The sequence below is a fragment of the Peromyscus leucopus genome, chromosome 10 (assembly GCF_004664715.2).
Source record: "Peromyscus leucopus breed LL Stock chromosome 10, UCI_PerLeu_2.1, whole genome shotgun sequence".
Classification (NCBI taxonomy): Eukaryota; Metazoa; Chordata; class Mammalia; order Rodentia; family Cricetidae; genus Peromyscus; species Peromyscus leucopus.
In genome coordinates, this window is record NC_051071.1 from 61,918,840 (window position 1) to 61,935,484 (window position 16,645).

General features: G+C 41.3%; 1 protein-coding gene across 1 annotated transcript in view; it reads right to left on the reverse strand.

Moving 5' to 3' along the window:
- Positions 1-16,645, reverse strand: part of Chic2 (cysteine rich hydrophobic domain 2) — a 46,778-nt gene that overhangs the window by 19,011 nt on the left and 11,122 nt on the right. Inside the window, exons 2-3 of the mRNA XM_028859186.2 lie at positions 10,089-10,143; positions 9,667-9,822 (exon numbers count right to left, since the gene is read on the reverse strand). Coding sequence (XP_028715019.1) covers positions 9,667-9,822; positions 10,089-10,143 — 211 coding nt within the window. The remainder of the gene's footprint in view (positions 1-9,666; positions 9,823-10,088; positions 10,144-16,645) is intronic.

The following is a 16,645-nucleotide window of genomic DNA, read 5'->3' on the forward strand; positions in this document are numbered from 1 at the left end:
ACAAGCTGAGCTTAAAATATACATAGAAAAAGAAAAAAAAATAATCCAAAAAAAAATTTAGAACAAAAATCCACAGCTAGGAATGTAGCTCAGCTGATACAGTCCTGCCTAGGTTGTAGGAAACAGAGTCGGCTGCCCAGCTCCAGGTACGGCAAAACATACCTGTAATCCCTGAATTTGAAAGGTAGAGGCAAGATCAGAGGGTCATCTACTACAGAGCAAGCTCAAGGCTAGCCTGGGCCACATGAGAGCCCCATCTCAAAAAAGAGAAGGAGGACATATTTGCAAGACTCACTCCACGGAACATTAAGCTAAAGTAAATAAGGTATAGTAAATAAGACAGTGTGATATTAAAGTCAAGATCAACACAAATGGAACATAATGAAGTCCCAAAAAAGATTCATACAAATATGACTGACTGCCCATTAAATATTGAAAAGATAGTCTTTTTAACCAAAGGTCCTAGACAGTCATATGCCAAAACATGAACTTTGACCTCTTTGTCACAGCTATACACAAAATGCAGGACATCAAAATCTTCACAACTTTGGCTTAGGCAAAACTATTAAAGATGATAGTAAAGGCAGTGTGGAGACCCACAGAGGTTTCCTAGTGAGACCTTACTCAGGGTCAGAGAATCTGGGCTTATTTTACCCAGAGGGCTGCATAATGGGATGATTTGGCCATTAGCATGTTTACCAGGTGTTTGGAAGGGTCCATACTTGGCTGTACAGTGTGCTTTGATCTTGAAAGGGGGAGGTCTTTTGCCTCTCCCCTTGGCATTATTATAAAAAGCCCTGTTCAATAAAGGATGAGGCTGCTGAATACTGACCCTAGCCCTCCCAAAGCTATCCTGTGTTTCTGTCTTTCTTCTCGTCAGCTAGGTCTCTCTTTCTACCTGATACTTTCTTATCCCTCTCTGTTCCTCCTCCTAAGAACCCTTCTAAAGGTGGGAGCCGGTCTCCCACAAGGAATTATATTTTTCTTTTCTTTTTTTCAGACAAAGTTTCACTAAGAAGCCCTGGCTGTCCTGGAACTCACTATGTAGACCAGGCTGTCCTTGAACTCAGAGATTTACCTGCCTCTGCCTCCTAAGGGCTGGGATATGTGTGCCTGGCATAAAAGCACATTTTTTTTTTTTTAAATTGATGAACCAGACTTCACCAAAATCAAAACTTTGGCTCTGTCAAAGACAGTGTTAAGAGAATAGAAAGACAGGTTATACACTAGAATAATAATACTGACTTATATCAGGATTACATTAAATATCCTCAAGCCTGGCATAGTGGTGCATGCTTTATACTTCCAACACTCGGAATGCTGAGGCAAAAGAATCCTAAGTTCAAGCCTCAGTATGGGTTACAAAATGAGACCTTGTCTAAATTCAAAAACAATAACAAAAACAACCATTTTAAAAAGTAAGACATTCAAGGTTGGAGAGACAGCTCAGAGGTTAAGAACACTTGCTACTCTTCCAGAGGACTGGGGCTCAATTCCTAGTCCCTACACAAGGATCACACTATCTGTTAACTTTGGTTACAGGAGATCTGACACCCTCGTCTGGCCTCCATAGGCTCCTGCATGCATGTGTTACACATAAATTCGCACGCGCGCGCGCACACACACACACACACACACACACCCTTTAAAAATTTTAAAAATATTAACTTTCATATTCTCTGCCCTCTCTTCAGTGCTGGGGTTCAAAGCCAGGTTCTTCTAAATGCTAAGTGAGCACTTCATCACTAAAAAATAATTCCCATCCCAATAAAGAACCATTTTTAAGTAGCCCAAGGTGTCCTCTCCTCTGTCTTGGAGTCATGGAAGTCTGCTGGGAACAGGAACTGTACAGGCAAATATGTGTAGAGGTCTAAGGCCATTTATATGTTGGCTGTAGGTGGGGTTTCCAAAACCCAGGGAGCACACAGCCAGTCTAAAACAGTGTTTACGTACAAAGTGAGATCAGACTCCACTTGTGTAAGAGATAGGATTTGTTCAAAGCAAACAATAACATATTTTTCCTGGTGACAAAGTGAACAAAGTCAGTATAATTTGGGATATTGGGGCCCATGGAAACAGTGGCATGATTTGTGTTAAATTCCAAAGTAAACTTCCTGCTAAATCCGCTGGACAAGAATCTGTGTGATGCTCTCTCTCTCAAAGATTGAAACCAATGACAAGTAGATAAGTAAAAGTGGGTCTGTGCTCTATAAATAAATAAATAAATAAATAAATAAATAAATAAATAAATAGGCTGGGCATAACAGCATAAGCCTTTAATCCCAGCACACGGGAATAAAAAACAGGTAGATCTTTCTAAGTGTGAAGCCAGCCAGAGTTACACAGTAAGACACCATGTCAAAAACAAGGGGAAGAGGGCAATTTGTTTCAACAAACTTTATCTTGTATTTCTTGCTTTGTTGTGTGTTTGCGGTGCTAGAGGCTGAAGGCTTGCACATATGGGAAGGCCCTCTACCACTGAGCTCCATCCCACAGCCCTCAATACTGCAAAAGGAAGACGGACAGTGGAAATAAACAGAGGATCATTACTTACAAGGGCAAGGCAAACTGAAGGATCATGACACAGCTTCCAGAACGACCGGCATTTCTAAACATCACCAAGTCCTGGCAAGGACACCGGGTAACTGCAACTCCCACACAATGCTCGTTTGAATGCAAAATTATTTGTCCACTTTTGAAAAGAGTTTAAAAGTTTCTCATAAAATAAAGCATACAATTATACTACATGATCCAGGAATTCTACTCCTATATTCACATAAAAATAAAGCAAGCCTAACTCAGAATCACCAAAACCACACACAATGTTTCCAAGCGATGCCTGGATAAACAAACTGTGAAGGTATATCCATGTAACAATGGAGTGCATATAAGGGAAAGTGCTCATAATAAAAACGGGATAAACTACTAACATATAAAACAAAATAGGTCCATTTCAAATGTGCTGAGCTAAAACAACAAAGTCAGAATAAATAAGACTACATAAACTGGATAATTTCACTGATACAATACTCTAGAACAGAGAAAACTATAGGAACATATCAGTGACCACCAGTACAAGAAGGATTTTTGGAAAAAACTTTTATGTACCTTGATTATGGGTAGCTTTGTAAATATATATACATATATATATATGTATATATATATATAAAAATTATAAAGCATTACACTAAAAAATGATTTTTTTCATCAACGATAATTTTCAAAAACAAAGGTAGTCTTAAAAGAATCTTAGAAGGCATAAAAACAGTAATAAATAATAACAGTGTATGGACATGGTCTCTGGAACAAAAGCTACATAAGGGGAAAAGCAAGTTGATAATGTCTTTTATTTTGTTTTGTTCAGTTTGAGACAAATTCTCACAGTACAGCCCTAGCTGGCCACTTTCTATGTAAGCCAGGCTGGCTTCAGACTCAAAGATCTGCCTATCTACTTGTCTCTGCCTCCTGAGTGCTGGGATGAAGGGTGTGCATTACCAATGGACAATTGGCAATGAGGTGTATTGTTTTTGTTTTTGTTTTGTTTTGTTTGTTTTTTTGTTTTTCAAGACAGGGTTCTCTGTATAACAGCCTTGACTGTCTGGGAATTCACTTTGTAGATCAGGGTGCTAGCAATGAGTTTTAAAGCAAAGCAGTTTAGTTACCTAAATATGTGAGGAAGATGAACTTTGAGCTGCATAATAAAGTGTAGTTTTGGTCCTAATTTATATTGGAGTCAGAGATAATCATAGCCATCTTTTGATTCTGTGTCACAAATGCAGAGACAAGAGAGGTTCACAAGCTAATGATCAGGCAGCATTTTGACCCATTTTAAAAACACTAATATCTATAGCCAGGCGGTGGTGGTGCACACTTTTAACCCCAGCACTTGGGAGGCAGAGACAGGTGGATCTCCGTGAGTTCCAGGCCAGCCTAGGCTACAGAGCGAGTTCCAGGACAGGCACCAAAACTACACATAGAAACCCTGTCTCGGAAAAAAAAAACAAAAACTAATGCCTTAAATCAAGATAGGCAGAAAGGGTGTGTATGGTGGTATTTTATTTGTACTGAAATGTGATTTTAATTATATGTTAATAAATAAAGTTGCCCAGGGGTCAGAGCTATTAGAGCCATAGCAAGAGCATGGCGGTGGTGGTGCACGCCTTTAATCTCAGCGCTTGGTAGACAGAGCTAGGTAGATCTCTGTGTGTTCAGGGATACAGCCAGCATTAGAGACATACGCCTTTAAGACCTGGAGGGCTGTACTTACAGGCAGTGACGAGGCAGTCATGTGTTTGGGTTTATAACCAGTGAGAAGGCAGAACAGAAAGGTTATATTAAAGACAAACACACAGGAAGTAGCTCTCTTTCGGAGAAGTAGGAGCACCACAGGAGGAAGGGTAAGGTTTTAGCTCTGAGCTCTGACCTCTTAGCTTTCTCTTTTACATTGGTTCTGTGTTTCTTATTTAATAAGACAGTTGGTTACATCTACAGGTGTGTGTGTGTGTGTGTGTGTGTGTGTGTGTGTGTGTGTGTCTTTGCTTGTGGTATTGGGGATTGAACAGTGGGCCTTGCAATCATAGGAAAGTGTTCTACCACTGAGCTACATCCCTGCCCTCTCAAGGTTTCCTCCCCTCCCCAACCCCAGAAAGGATTTCTCTATATAGCCCAAGCTGTCCTGGAACTCATTCTGTAGACCAGGCTGACCTCGAACTCACAGAGATCCACCTGGCTCTGCCTCCTAAATGCTGGGGTTAAAGGCGTGTGCCACCACCACCTGGTTCCTCAAGGTTCCTTTTTGTTTGTCTGGTTTTTGGTTTTTCGAGACAGGGTTTTGTGGTTGTATTGTGTTCCCCGAAATATTGTGCACCCTAATGAACTTATCTGGGGTTAGAGACAGAACAGCCACAATATTAAACATAGAGGATAGGCAGTGGTAGCACACGCCTTTAATCCCAGCACTTGGGAGGCAGAGCTAGGCAAAAATCCATGTGTTCAAGGATACAGCCAAGCATGGTGACTCATGCCTTTAATCCCAGAAAGCGAGCCTTTAATCCCAGGGAGTGGTGGTAGCAGGCAGAAAGATATATAAGGCGTGAGGACCAGGAACTAGAAGCATTTGGCCTGGTTAAGCTTTCAGGCTTTTAGCAGCAGTTCAGCTGAGATTCATTCTGGATGAGGACTCAGAGGCTTCCTGTCTGAGGAAACAGGACCAACTGAAGAAGTTGGCCAGGTGAGGTTGCTTGTTCTGTCTCTCTGATCTTCCAGTGTTCACCCCAATACTTGGCCCAGGTTTGATTTTATTAATAAGACTCTTTAAGATTCCTGCTGCAGGGTTTCTCTGTGTAGTTTTGGTGCCTGTCCTGGATCTCACTCTGTAGACCAGGCTGGCCTTGAATTCACAGAGATCCACCTGGCTCTGCCTCCCAGAGTGCTGGGATTAAAGGCATGCGCTACCACCGCCCAGCCCAAGATTCCTTAATAAGGAATGTGGAGACAGAAGGGTCAGAGTCCACAAGAGCAACAGGAGTAAAAGCACACCTTGGTTTTGAACCTCCAGTTGAAATGCACTGTACCTCTCTGAAGGTTATGAATGCATGCACCCAACTCTAGTGACCAAACAGGAATGGTGCTCTGACCGATCTCAGGAATCAGTCTTCTCAGCAGACCACATTAGCATGGGTCTGCTGTCTTATTTGTATACATCAACAAAGAACAATCTGATAAATTTGTTTTAAAGCATTTTGGGGTTCCTGGGTTGTTTTGTGGGGTCTTGATTTTAGAACAAGCAAAGTGTATTTTTAGAATAAGCCAAGACAAAAGGTCAAGTGCCACGCCTGGGACCTGGCCTATCGTCTTGGTCTACCATCTGTTTTTATCTTGCCTACCCTGTGGGTGGTCACTTTCCTGGAAAAGGTGGAAGCTTTTACAGACATCATCCTTAAGCACAATTCAGTGTTACAATTAGATGCATTAGATGCAGGACCACGTATAAAAGTGTAATTACTATACAGTTGAGCTTGCTAGGGAAAGAGCAATGGTGCCTTACTATGCTCTTCTTCAGGACGGGGCTCCACAGGAGCCAAATGGGACCTGCTGAGACCAGCTTTGTTTTTCTCAGAACTCGGTGCTTCCTCTTATTTGGTTCCTGTGGCCGTCTCATATCCCACCTGTAAGCACTCTTATTTCTATTTCCCTAGCATTAGTTTTAACCCTGTCATTTCCCCTCCAAACTCCAAGGACCTGAGACACAATCTACCGGGGAATGGGTGATGACTAAGATCGAGCTGCTTCTGTTAAAAGGGGGTTGTCACTTGGTTGGTTTCTTCTCCTTGAGTCTTGTTCTGAGGGGACAGGGAAATGGGACATCAGTCTGTCCAGGGGTCCAAGTGAAAAAGGTCCTAATAGCAGTCACAAGTTGACATCCTCTGACCAACATTTTTTGGAGTGTTATGGCCTGGAGTGCACTGTAGCTTCTGCCTTTCTTTTCTGAAATCCTCCTTTTCTGCCTTTGGTGAATTCATCCACAGCTTACACATCACCAGCCTGTTGTCACAGCTTTTCACCGAATGGCATTTGGGATTTCTTCGAACAATATTAAAATGGTCTCCAGTTTCATATCTTAGTTGTTTGATATATAATTGGTTTCTCTGTAGTCTAAAATATTTTATTAATTAAATACTTTAAATATATTAAATATTGTACTAAGATAGTATTTATAGGCTTTTTTAGACCACCAAAGTGCTCTCTGACAAAGGGCTGGAAATTCCTAATATTCTGTCTCCATCTTACAAAGGTGCTCTAATATTCTCTATACATCCATGACATGCAACAGAATAGTTTATACACAAGACAGGGAAATGTATAGCTTCTTTTAAGCAATTTCTTTATGCTCACTAGACACTATATAAAAGTTAAATACATCAAGCAGATCATGTGCCTATAATCCTTGCCCATGAGAGGTAGAGGCAGGAAGACCAGGGGTTCACAGTCATCCTTACCCAATGAGTTTGAAGTCAGCCTAGGCTACATGAGGCCCTCTCCAAATCCAAAACCCAAACAAAAGAGAAATGACATGCATGAAATAAATGTTCCACCTAGTCACATATACAGATAGAGATCTTGAACCAAACGCTACGGACTGAACAGGTCATACTTCCTGACGCGACAGATAAAGCCCATCAATCCTTTGGGTTACATGACAGAGAACAGCAACCGAAGGAGCTGGGCAGCCACTCAAACAGCAGCAAGGCCTCACCAGTGGAGGCAGTGAGAGGGCCTGAACTAAAAAGACAGCAAGTGCAACTGTGTCCAAAGACAGATTTTTGTGACCTAGAGACAATCTGGCAAGAATTATGGGGGTAAAAAATGTCTTAAAGAAAGTAGGGCCAGCAAAAAAGCCCCAGGCACACAAGTTCAATGACCCACTTAAAGGTGGGTGAGAACTGACTCCAATGTTCTCCTCTGACCTCTATGCACTCGCTGGAGTACCTGAATCTCCCTGGCTCAACACACTAATAATAAAAAGTTTTGGAGAAATGTAAATATTTCAAATGTTAAAATAAATAATACATAAGGAATTCTATTATAAAAGCATCATGTCCATTCTATCAATAACATATATTAGCTCAAATTTTTCAGTAGAGTATATCCCTAACTTTATAATGGAAATCAAGTAATAAATTCTATGTGATTTCTTTCATTTCCTTACCATTATTTGCCACCAAAATGAAATGTTTCCATAGAAAACCACTCAAGGCAACTTGGTTGACTGGCCCTCCCATTCCCTGACCCACTTTTGGTTTTCCAGGATGGCCTTAACTTACTACATCATGGCATTCACAATCCTCCTGTCCCAGCCTCTTGAGTGCTGAAATTTCAGACGGGGAGTTACCACATATGGCTAAATATTACTTTACTTTCATATGTGTAAATATATGTATTTTTTAAGATAACAACAAGGGTGCTATGTTGGGCATGGTGGCACATGCCTAGAGCATTTGGGAGACAAAGGCAGGCAGATCTCTTAGTTCAAGGCTAGCCTGATCTACATAGTGAGTTCCAGGCCAATCAAGTCTACAGAGTAAGACAATGTCTTAAAGAAATAAAAAAAATAAACAACTTTTAATTTGCATTATTTTTTTAAAGATTTATTTATTTATTATGTACACAGAAGAGGGTGCCAGATCTCATTACAGTCACCACGTGGGTGCTGGGAAATGAACTCAGGACCTCTGGAAGAGCAGTCAGTGCTTTTAACCTCTGAGCCATCTCTCCAGCCCCCCTAATTTGCATTATTTTGGCATATCTATAACCAACATCTTGGAATCTTTTCATTATAAGCAGTGAAAATCAAGTCTTTGGATTATTTTTCCTAATCAGAGTCAGTGTATACTCATTATAGAGAATCTATAAAGTACAAAATTAAAATGAGTTTCCTATTATCTTACCATAATCATCTTCTTTCCTCTATGGGTACTCTCAGACTACATCCTTACTGACAGCTTCTATTATGACAACTTCTAACAACACACGCCTAAAGTCCCTGTGTTAGGGACTAGAGAGGTGACTTAGTGGTTGGGAACATTGCTCTTGCAGAGAACCAGGGTTCAATTTCCAGCTCTCGAATGGAGGCTCACGAGCACCTGTAACTTTAATTCCAGGGAATCTGATGACCTCTTCTAATCTCCACAGACACCAGGACACATATGGTGCATATAATACATACAGCCAAAAACACTCACATACATAAAGTAAAATCTTAAAAAGTATACAGAGAGCTGTGGCTATAGCCTAATCAATGCTAGAGCACTTGCTTGGGAGACCCTGTACACTGAAAGGTGATTTGGATCATAAGGAATATGACCTAATCAATGGATTAAACCACTCATGGATTCTTATTATGATGGCCTTTTGGGAGGTGTTTCAAATGTCTAGACATGGGACCTAGTGGAATGGGTAGGGGTCTGTTCTCAGGGACTACATCTTGTTCCAATCCCCTTCTTCCCTCTCTGATACCTGGCAACTGTAAGGCAAGCAGCTCTGCTCGGCCACTGTGACATTTTTGCTTGGACAAGCAGGGAAGTAATAGAGCTAGCATGGCAGTCCATGGACTAAAATCTCTAAAACCATGAGCCAAAGTTTAGAGTTCCTCCTTTAAACAGTTTCTCTTGAGTATCTGAAACAACACTGAAGCTGACAGAATTTCTCATACACTGTTTGGCTAAGAGCTTTAAAAATAAGATTTCATTGTATCCTTACAATTCTACTCAAATCCTAGGTAGGTATTATCACTTTATAGTCGTCTCCACCAGACTGAAGAGGTCAAGAAATACGTCCACAGACACAGAGCTAAGTGGTAGAGCTGACCCAGTAGCCTGCACACTGCACCACCCTAGTCCACAATGAATGTACACACAGACATAGAGCTGCATTCTTCTTGACCATAATTTCTAATGCACACAAATTATGAACACCTTCTACATAGCTAGTGTATAACATTTGGATATATGATCATTTACTTAACTAATCAATCTTGCTTTACCAAATAAGATTATTTTTGTATAATATTCAGAACAGTGTGGTTCATTCAACAGAGGGGGGGAAAAAGGTAAAAATAAGACTTGTTTCACACTTCTACAGTAAATTAAAAGATGTAATTCAACTTACTCTTTTACTGAGGCAAATAACTGGCCACATACTGCAGCCTAATGTGCAGCAGCAACACAGGCAGCCACAGAGCAACCACCGCACATTAACAGGAAGATTCTTCCTAAGACAGCTGTTAACTCTGTTGATGCTGGCTTTAAATTCTTCGGGAGCTACCTAAAGGAAAGTAAGAAATGTAACTGAGATGCTGAATGACAATAAATGAGTCTCAGCACACATTTTTCTAAATTCTAAGGAAAACTAATTTGAGATATATAAACAGTAGGTCAATAAAAGAGACACTCGCCAGGCTGTGGTAGTGCACACCTTTAATCCCAGCACTTGGGAGGCAGAAGTAGGCAATCTCGGAGTTCGAGGTCAGTCTGGGCTACACAGAGAAACCCTGTCTTGAAAACCAAAAAATGAAAGAAAGAGATACTCACTTTTCCAGTTAATGAAGAAGGGAATTCAGATTCAAATTTGTTGCTCAGTCCAAATCTGTTCTCAAAAAAGAAAACATATGTTATTATATGACACTGTGGGAACAGCATAAAAGCTTGAACTACCCAACTTAAAGGTTGGGGGAACAGAATGTGGACCCCCTCCAGAGTGTCTAAGACAGAATGAAGGTCTAAGACAAAATCATCATAATGAGCAACAAAATATAGCATGCAATGATTTTTCCAGTGGAATCAGAACTTATGTAATGAGGGACAATGTTAAATAACCAGCAATATATAAGTAAAAGAATAGATGGTCTACTTCATTTGAGCTATCACATATACCTTAAAAGCATCAAAGCATATTTTAATCAGACAACAAATTTTCTAGCTTTCACTGTTTTGAACTCATAGTGCATTTTGTCTTTTAAATACCAATTACAAGAATCCAACTGCTTCAATTTATTTCACTCTTAACCAAAAATATTTATTCAATGTTTATTTATCTTGTTTCCGAGTTGTAGTGCTATTTTTAAGAATGTAAATTGATAGAAGCATTTTACAATATTAATTATACCACATCTTTAATGTACAGCTAAAACCACATACACTAGACAAGAAGCAAGCCTAGTACTTGCACAACTGACTAGGACCTCTGTACTCTGGACAGTGAGGACACAAATGGGCATTTGCTTTAAGATCACTTAAGCCCAGGACTGCCTAGGTAGGACCCAACAGGGCTGTGCAACTCAGAAAGGTTTTCTTTTTCTCTTGTCCTATCTGAATATAAGACATTAAATAGATGGTTTCATGGATAAGGGCTGAAATACACAAAAAGGACTTGAGTTTAAGTCAAGATATAGTGAAATTGGGAAGCCAGATAGTCAAGAATAAAGAGCAAACAGTAGAAAGCAGAAATTGTCAAGTGAAGGAGTAGTCAGCAGTTCACACTACAACAGCAGAAGCTGGAATGATCAAGCACACAAATCACCATGACAGGGCATTAGACCAGGGAGCAAAAGACAGTACAGAGAAAAATAGCAGAGCCACTGAAGTCCAGGGTATGATGGTAGAGCTCTGGCCCTCCTAGTCCCTAAAGCATTTATTTATTTATTTATTTTTTAATTGTATGTGCACTGGTGGTTTTGCATGTATGTAGGTCTGTGTGAGTGTGTCAGACACCCTGGAACTGGAGTTAGAGATAGCTTGAGCTGTCATGTTGAGGTGCTAGGAATTGAACCTGGGTCCTTTGGAAGAGCAGCCAATGCTCCTAATTGCTGAGCCATCTCTCCAGCCCCATCCCCCAAATCATTCTTAAATAAAATCCTACTGCCTAAATCCCCTTAAGTGTTTTTTTTTAATAATCTAATAAAGCCTCATCTTTCATATTTTTAAGATCCCATAATGATAGTGGCAAATGCTCCCAATATAATTCTTAATGGAAAAAAAAAAACTAAAATACTGTTGCCTAAATTTTAATGTAATTATTGAGATATGAAAACAAAAATCAAATCCATCCAAATACTAATGGTAGTTAATCCTAGATAATGAAGATTATGGATGGCATTTTTTTTTTTAAATTTTCATGTTTTCCATGACTTCTCTAATAAAATCTGTTAGTATTTAAGACTAAATTGAAAGACTAGGGATAGGACAGGGGACATGAGCCTGAGTCTGGATCCCCAGAACACACATAAGAAGCCAGGCACAGCACCTGTAAATGCAGCACTGGGGGAAGACAGGAGGAAGTACATGAGCTTTGGTTCAGTGAGTTTCTAGCTCAGAAAATAAAGGCAGAGTGAGAGCAATACAGGAGACAGCCCCCGTACCTCTTGCCTCAACATGTGTGTACATACATGCACTACATAACAATGTACATAAAACACACAAGCATGCACACAAACACTCAAAGGCACACTGTACACTATATTTTAAAAGTACATACAACACACCCAATACACAAAAACACACACCAAAAAATAGAAAGAAAAAAAAAAACCCTAGGAACAATTACACAAAACAGGAGACCTTTTGTATCTTAATAATCCTAAGTTTCATTTTCTGCTTCACTGGGAAATACAACTTCCCAATTTTTAAGTAATCTGTATGCCTTTCTTTATAATTAGAAAAAGAATTAAAATATTAAGAAAAAATAGATGAGAGTTTTGTTTTTAAGACAGAATAAGGAAATGTATGTACAAAAGACATGCCTATATTTAGAGATACTCCTAGTAGCTTTAGAGTGTATTTCAGGGCTGAAAATGCGCTCAGTTAGTAACACTCATGAAGTTGCCTAGCAGACAGTTAGCTCTGAGTTCAACCCCTAGCACTACATAAACTAGGTGTGGTGGCACACATCCGAATGCCAGAACTCAGGAAGTGGTGACAGGAAGACCAGGAATTCAAGGTCGCCTTCAGCTACAGAGGGAGTTCATTGTCTGCCCAAACTACATGAGAACCTGTCTTAAAACAAACAACAAAACCCACCAACCACAAACAAGTAAGTGTATTTTAAGTTTCTGTTTGACAGGGTCTCTGTCTGTCTCTCTTTCTCTCTCACTCACTCACTCACTCACTCACTCACTCACTCATTCACTCACTCACACTTTGGTTTGGGGGTTTTACTGCTTATTTTGTATGTATGTGTCTCTGTGACTACCTATTCTTCTGAGGCAGCAGCGTCCTTCTTCCTGAACTCGGGGTTTGCTCTTTCTCTGCTAGTCTGGTGTAAAAAAGTTCCCCTGATTCTCCAGTCTTTGCTCCCCTTGCAGCCTGAGTCACAAGCATGCTCACACACAGATGCTGAAGTCCCATTGTGTCCAATGATTACATGCAAGCGCTTTTTTTCATGTTGCTGTTAAGTGAGCTAAGACCCTTCGACACCTCCCCACAGTTTTGTGTTTTTAGAAGCTTTACTTACTTTATGTTTCTGAGTGTTTTGCCTGCATGTATGCCTGCACACCATGTGTGTGCATGGTGCCCAAGGGGTTCTGAAGAGGGTCTCAGATCACCTGAACCAGGAGCTAGGGATGGTTGTGAGTCACCATGTGAATGCTGGGAACTGAACCCAGGTTCCCCCATAAAGAGCAACAAGTCCTCTTAACCAATGAGCCCTCCCTCCCGTCCTCCATCCCTAAAGCCCCTCAAGGTCAGGGAGACTACAGAAAACGGAATGCATGCTGATTTCAAGAAAGCCAAGCAGTACCAGCAGGCTGACAACTGAAATGGCGAGCACGCAGCCAGCAATCCACTTAGGTAAGACTTGGTAACTGCCAAGTACAAAAAGCTAATGTGGTGCAGCTGGAAGAGTAACACAATGTAAAGGGAATGCCGGAATTCTAATCCTGGTTACAATATCAATTCATCATATTATCAGAGAAGTAAATCTCCCCTGCAATTTTATTTGTCTCAGATAAAAGCAGACCCAAGAGCTAATGTTGTGCTATCCTAAGTTTTTAGTTTATACAGTGCTAAGGATGACATCCAGAGCCCTGGCAATCACTTTCTAATAAAGCTCCATCCCAGTGCCATCTCTAGTTTTATTTTATTTATTAAATAAAATATGGTGACTCACTATACGGCATGGAACTAGGAAGCCTCCTATCTCAATCCCTCCCCCTCAATTTTAAACTTTATTATTGTGTGTGTGTAGAGTGTGTGTGCTGGCTAGTTTTATGTCAACCTGATACAAGCTAGAATTATCTGAAATAATTATCTGAAAATTATTTCCCATTGAGAAAATGCCTCCGTAAGTGTTGGAGCCCACCAAGGTTTCTAGTGGCTTTACCCAGCAGGCCTGCATAAGAGGATGATTGGTCTACCGGCCTGAGTGCCAGGTGTTTGGAAGGGTCTACACTTGGTTGTATCTAGCAGGGGGAGGCCTTCTTGCCTCACCCTAAAAAGCCCTTTTGAATAAAGTTCTGGGCTGGTGGATTAGGATCTAGGCCCTCCCGAGGCTATCCTGTGTTTCTATCTGTTTCTCTCCCCGCTATCCTTCTAAGTCTCTTATCCCTCTCTCCTAGAGAGTCCCTGGGGTAAAGAAATGTGGGAGCTGGTCTCCCACATGTAAGATCTGGCAGTAGGGCATTTTCTTAATGATTGATGGGGAAAGGTCCAGTCCATAGTGGGTGGTGCCACCCCTGGGTTTATAAGAAAGCAGGCTAAGCAAGCCATGAGGAGCAAGCCAGTAAGCAGTACCCTCCATAGCCTCTGCATCAGCTCCTGCCTCCAGGTCCCTGCCCTGTTTGAGTTCCTGTCCCAACTTCCTTCAATGATGAACTGTGATGTGGAAATGTAAGCTGAATAAACCCTTTCCTTTCCGATTGCTTTAGTCATAGTGTTTCATCACAGCATTAGAAACTCTAACTAAGGCCGGGCGGTGGTAGCCCCACACCTTTAATCCCAGCACTCGGGAGGCAGAGGCAGAGGCAGGCGGATCTCTGTGAGTTCGAGGCCAGCCTGGTCTCCAAAGCAAGTTCCAGGAAAGGCACAAAGCTACACAGAGAAACCCTGTCTCGAAAAACCAAAAAAAAAAAAAAAAAAAGAAAGAAAGAAAGAAAGAAACTCTAACTAAGACAGTGTGCGTTCTTGGGCACAGACGTGCCACAGAGCTCATATGGAGAGAAGGGGACACCTTTGGCGTTTCTCCTTCCACCTTTACATGAGTTCCTTTACATGGGTTCCAGGGATCAAACTCAGGTTCTAGGCTTGGATAACAATCACGTTTACACACTGAGCTATCTCAAGGGCCCAACTCTCCCAATTTTGTTTTGTTTTGTTGTTGTTGTTGTTGTTGTTGTTTGTGTGTGTGTGTGTGTGTGTGTGTGTTTTGTTTGTTTGTTTTTGAGAACCTTGGCTGTCTTGGAGTTTCCTATGTAGACCAGATTTTGAACTCAGATTCTCCTGCCTCTGCCCCCTAAGTGCTGAGATTAAAGGCATACACTGGGGGCTGGAGAGATGGCTCCGTGGTTAAGAGCACTGACTGTTCTTCCAGAGGACCCAGGTTCAATTCGCAGCACCCACCCACATGGCAGCTCACAACTATCTGTAATTCCAGTTCCAGGGGACCTGACACCAATGCACATAGCACCAATGCACATAAAAATAAATAAATAAGGTGTACACCACCATACCCAGCTCCTCAAATTAAAAAAAAAAAAAATGCAAGATTTAAGGGTTCAATTTACACTTAGAACAGCTGCTATAATGTGGGAAGTGTTACTGAAGGCTCCTCTCTTTACGACAAGCTTATATTCTAGAGTGAGGTGTAGAGGTACATGCCTGCAGTAGGCCCAGAATTTAGACAGCTGAAGTGGAGGACTTGAGGTGTGAGGCCAGCCACATAGCAAATCCTGGTTGCAAATAAATAAATTTATACGGTAGCATGTCTTGCTAATTCATGTTCTGACAGAAGACAATTATGAATAAAGAAAAACGTAGCCCAGGGTAAGGAGAAGATGAAATGTTCTGACTTTAAGCAGGAGGATACGCTTCTAACTGACAGAGATTTGAGATGAGAAGGACCTAGGCTCTGGGTATTAGACACAATTATCCATAAAGAGGAGCCAGCCAGTACAAAGGGCATAGGTCAGAAACACACCTAGAATAATGGACATAGAAAGGAAACTAGAATTCAGTGTAACTAGAATAGGGTAAGGGAGCAGAAGGAAAAGTCAGAGGCTGTCCACAGGGTAGGCTAGGTCAGGGAGAGGCTTGCAGCCATAGAAAGGGCTCTGCTGTGTGTGGTAGTATTGTGTTCCCCAAAATATTGTGCACCCTAATAAACTTATCTGGGGTCAGAGAACAGGACAGCCACAATATTAAACATAGAGGATAGGCAGTGGTAGCACACGCCTTTAATCCTAGCATTCCAGAGGCAGAAATCCATGTGTTCAAGGATACAGCCAAGCATGGTGACTCATGCCTTTAATCCCAGAAAGCGAGCCTTTAATCCCAGGAAATGATAGCAGATAGCAGAAAGGTATATAAGGCGTGAAGACCAGGAACTAGAAGCATTTGGCTGGTTAAGCTTTTGGCTGGTTAAGCTTTTAGGCTTTTGAGCACCAGTTCAGCTGAGACCTATTTTGGATAAGGACTTAAGAGGTTTCCAGTCTGAGGAAACAAGATCAGCTGAGGAACTGGCAAGGTGAGGAAGCTATGGCTTGTTCTGCTTCTCTGATCTTCCAGCATTCACCCCAATACCTGGCCTCTGGTTTGTTTTTATTAATAAGACCTTTTAAGATTCATGCTACAGCTGTGGGATGTCTTTCTGTCCGCTGTGAACATGCGCTGTTCTGACTGGTTGATAAATAAGGCTGTTAGGCCAATGGAGAGGCAGAACAAGGTGAGGCGGTACATTCCGACTGGAGAGAGAGAAGAAAAGGAGAGCGGGGCAGACTCTGCGAGCCACCACCAGAAGCATAAAGACGAGAAAGTACCGGGAAGCCACGAAGCCGCGTGGTAATGCACAGACTCACAGAAATGGGCTGAGCTAAGCTGTAGGAGCTAGCTAGTGAGGAGCCTGAGCCAATAGGCCATAGAGTTTGTAACGATATAAGCCT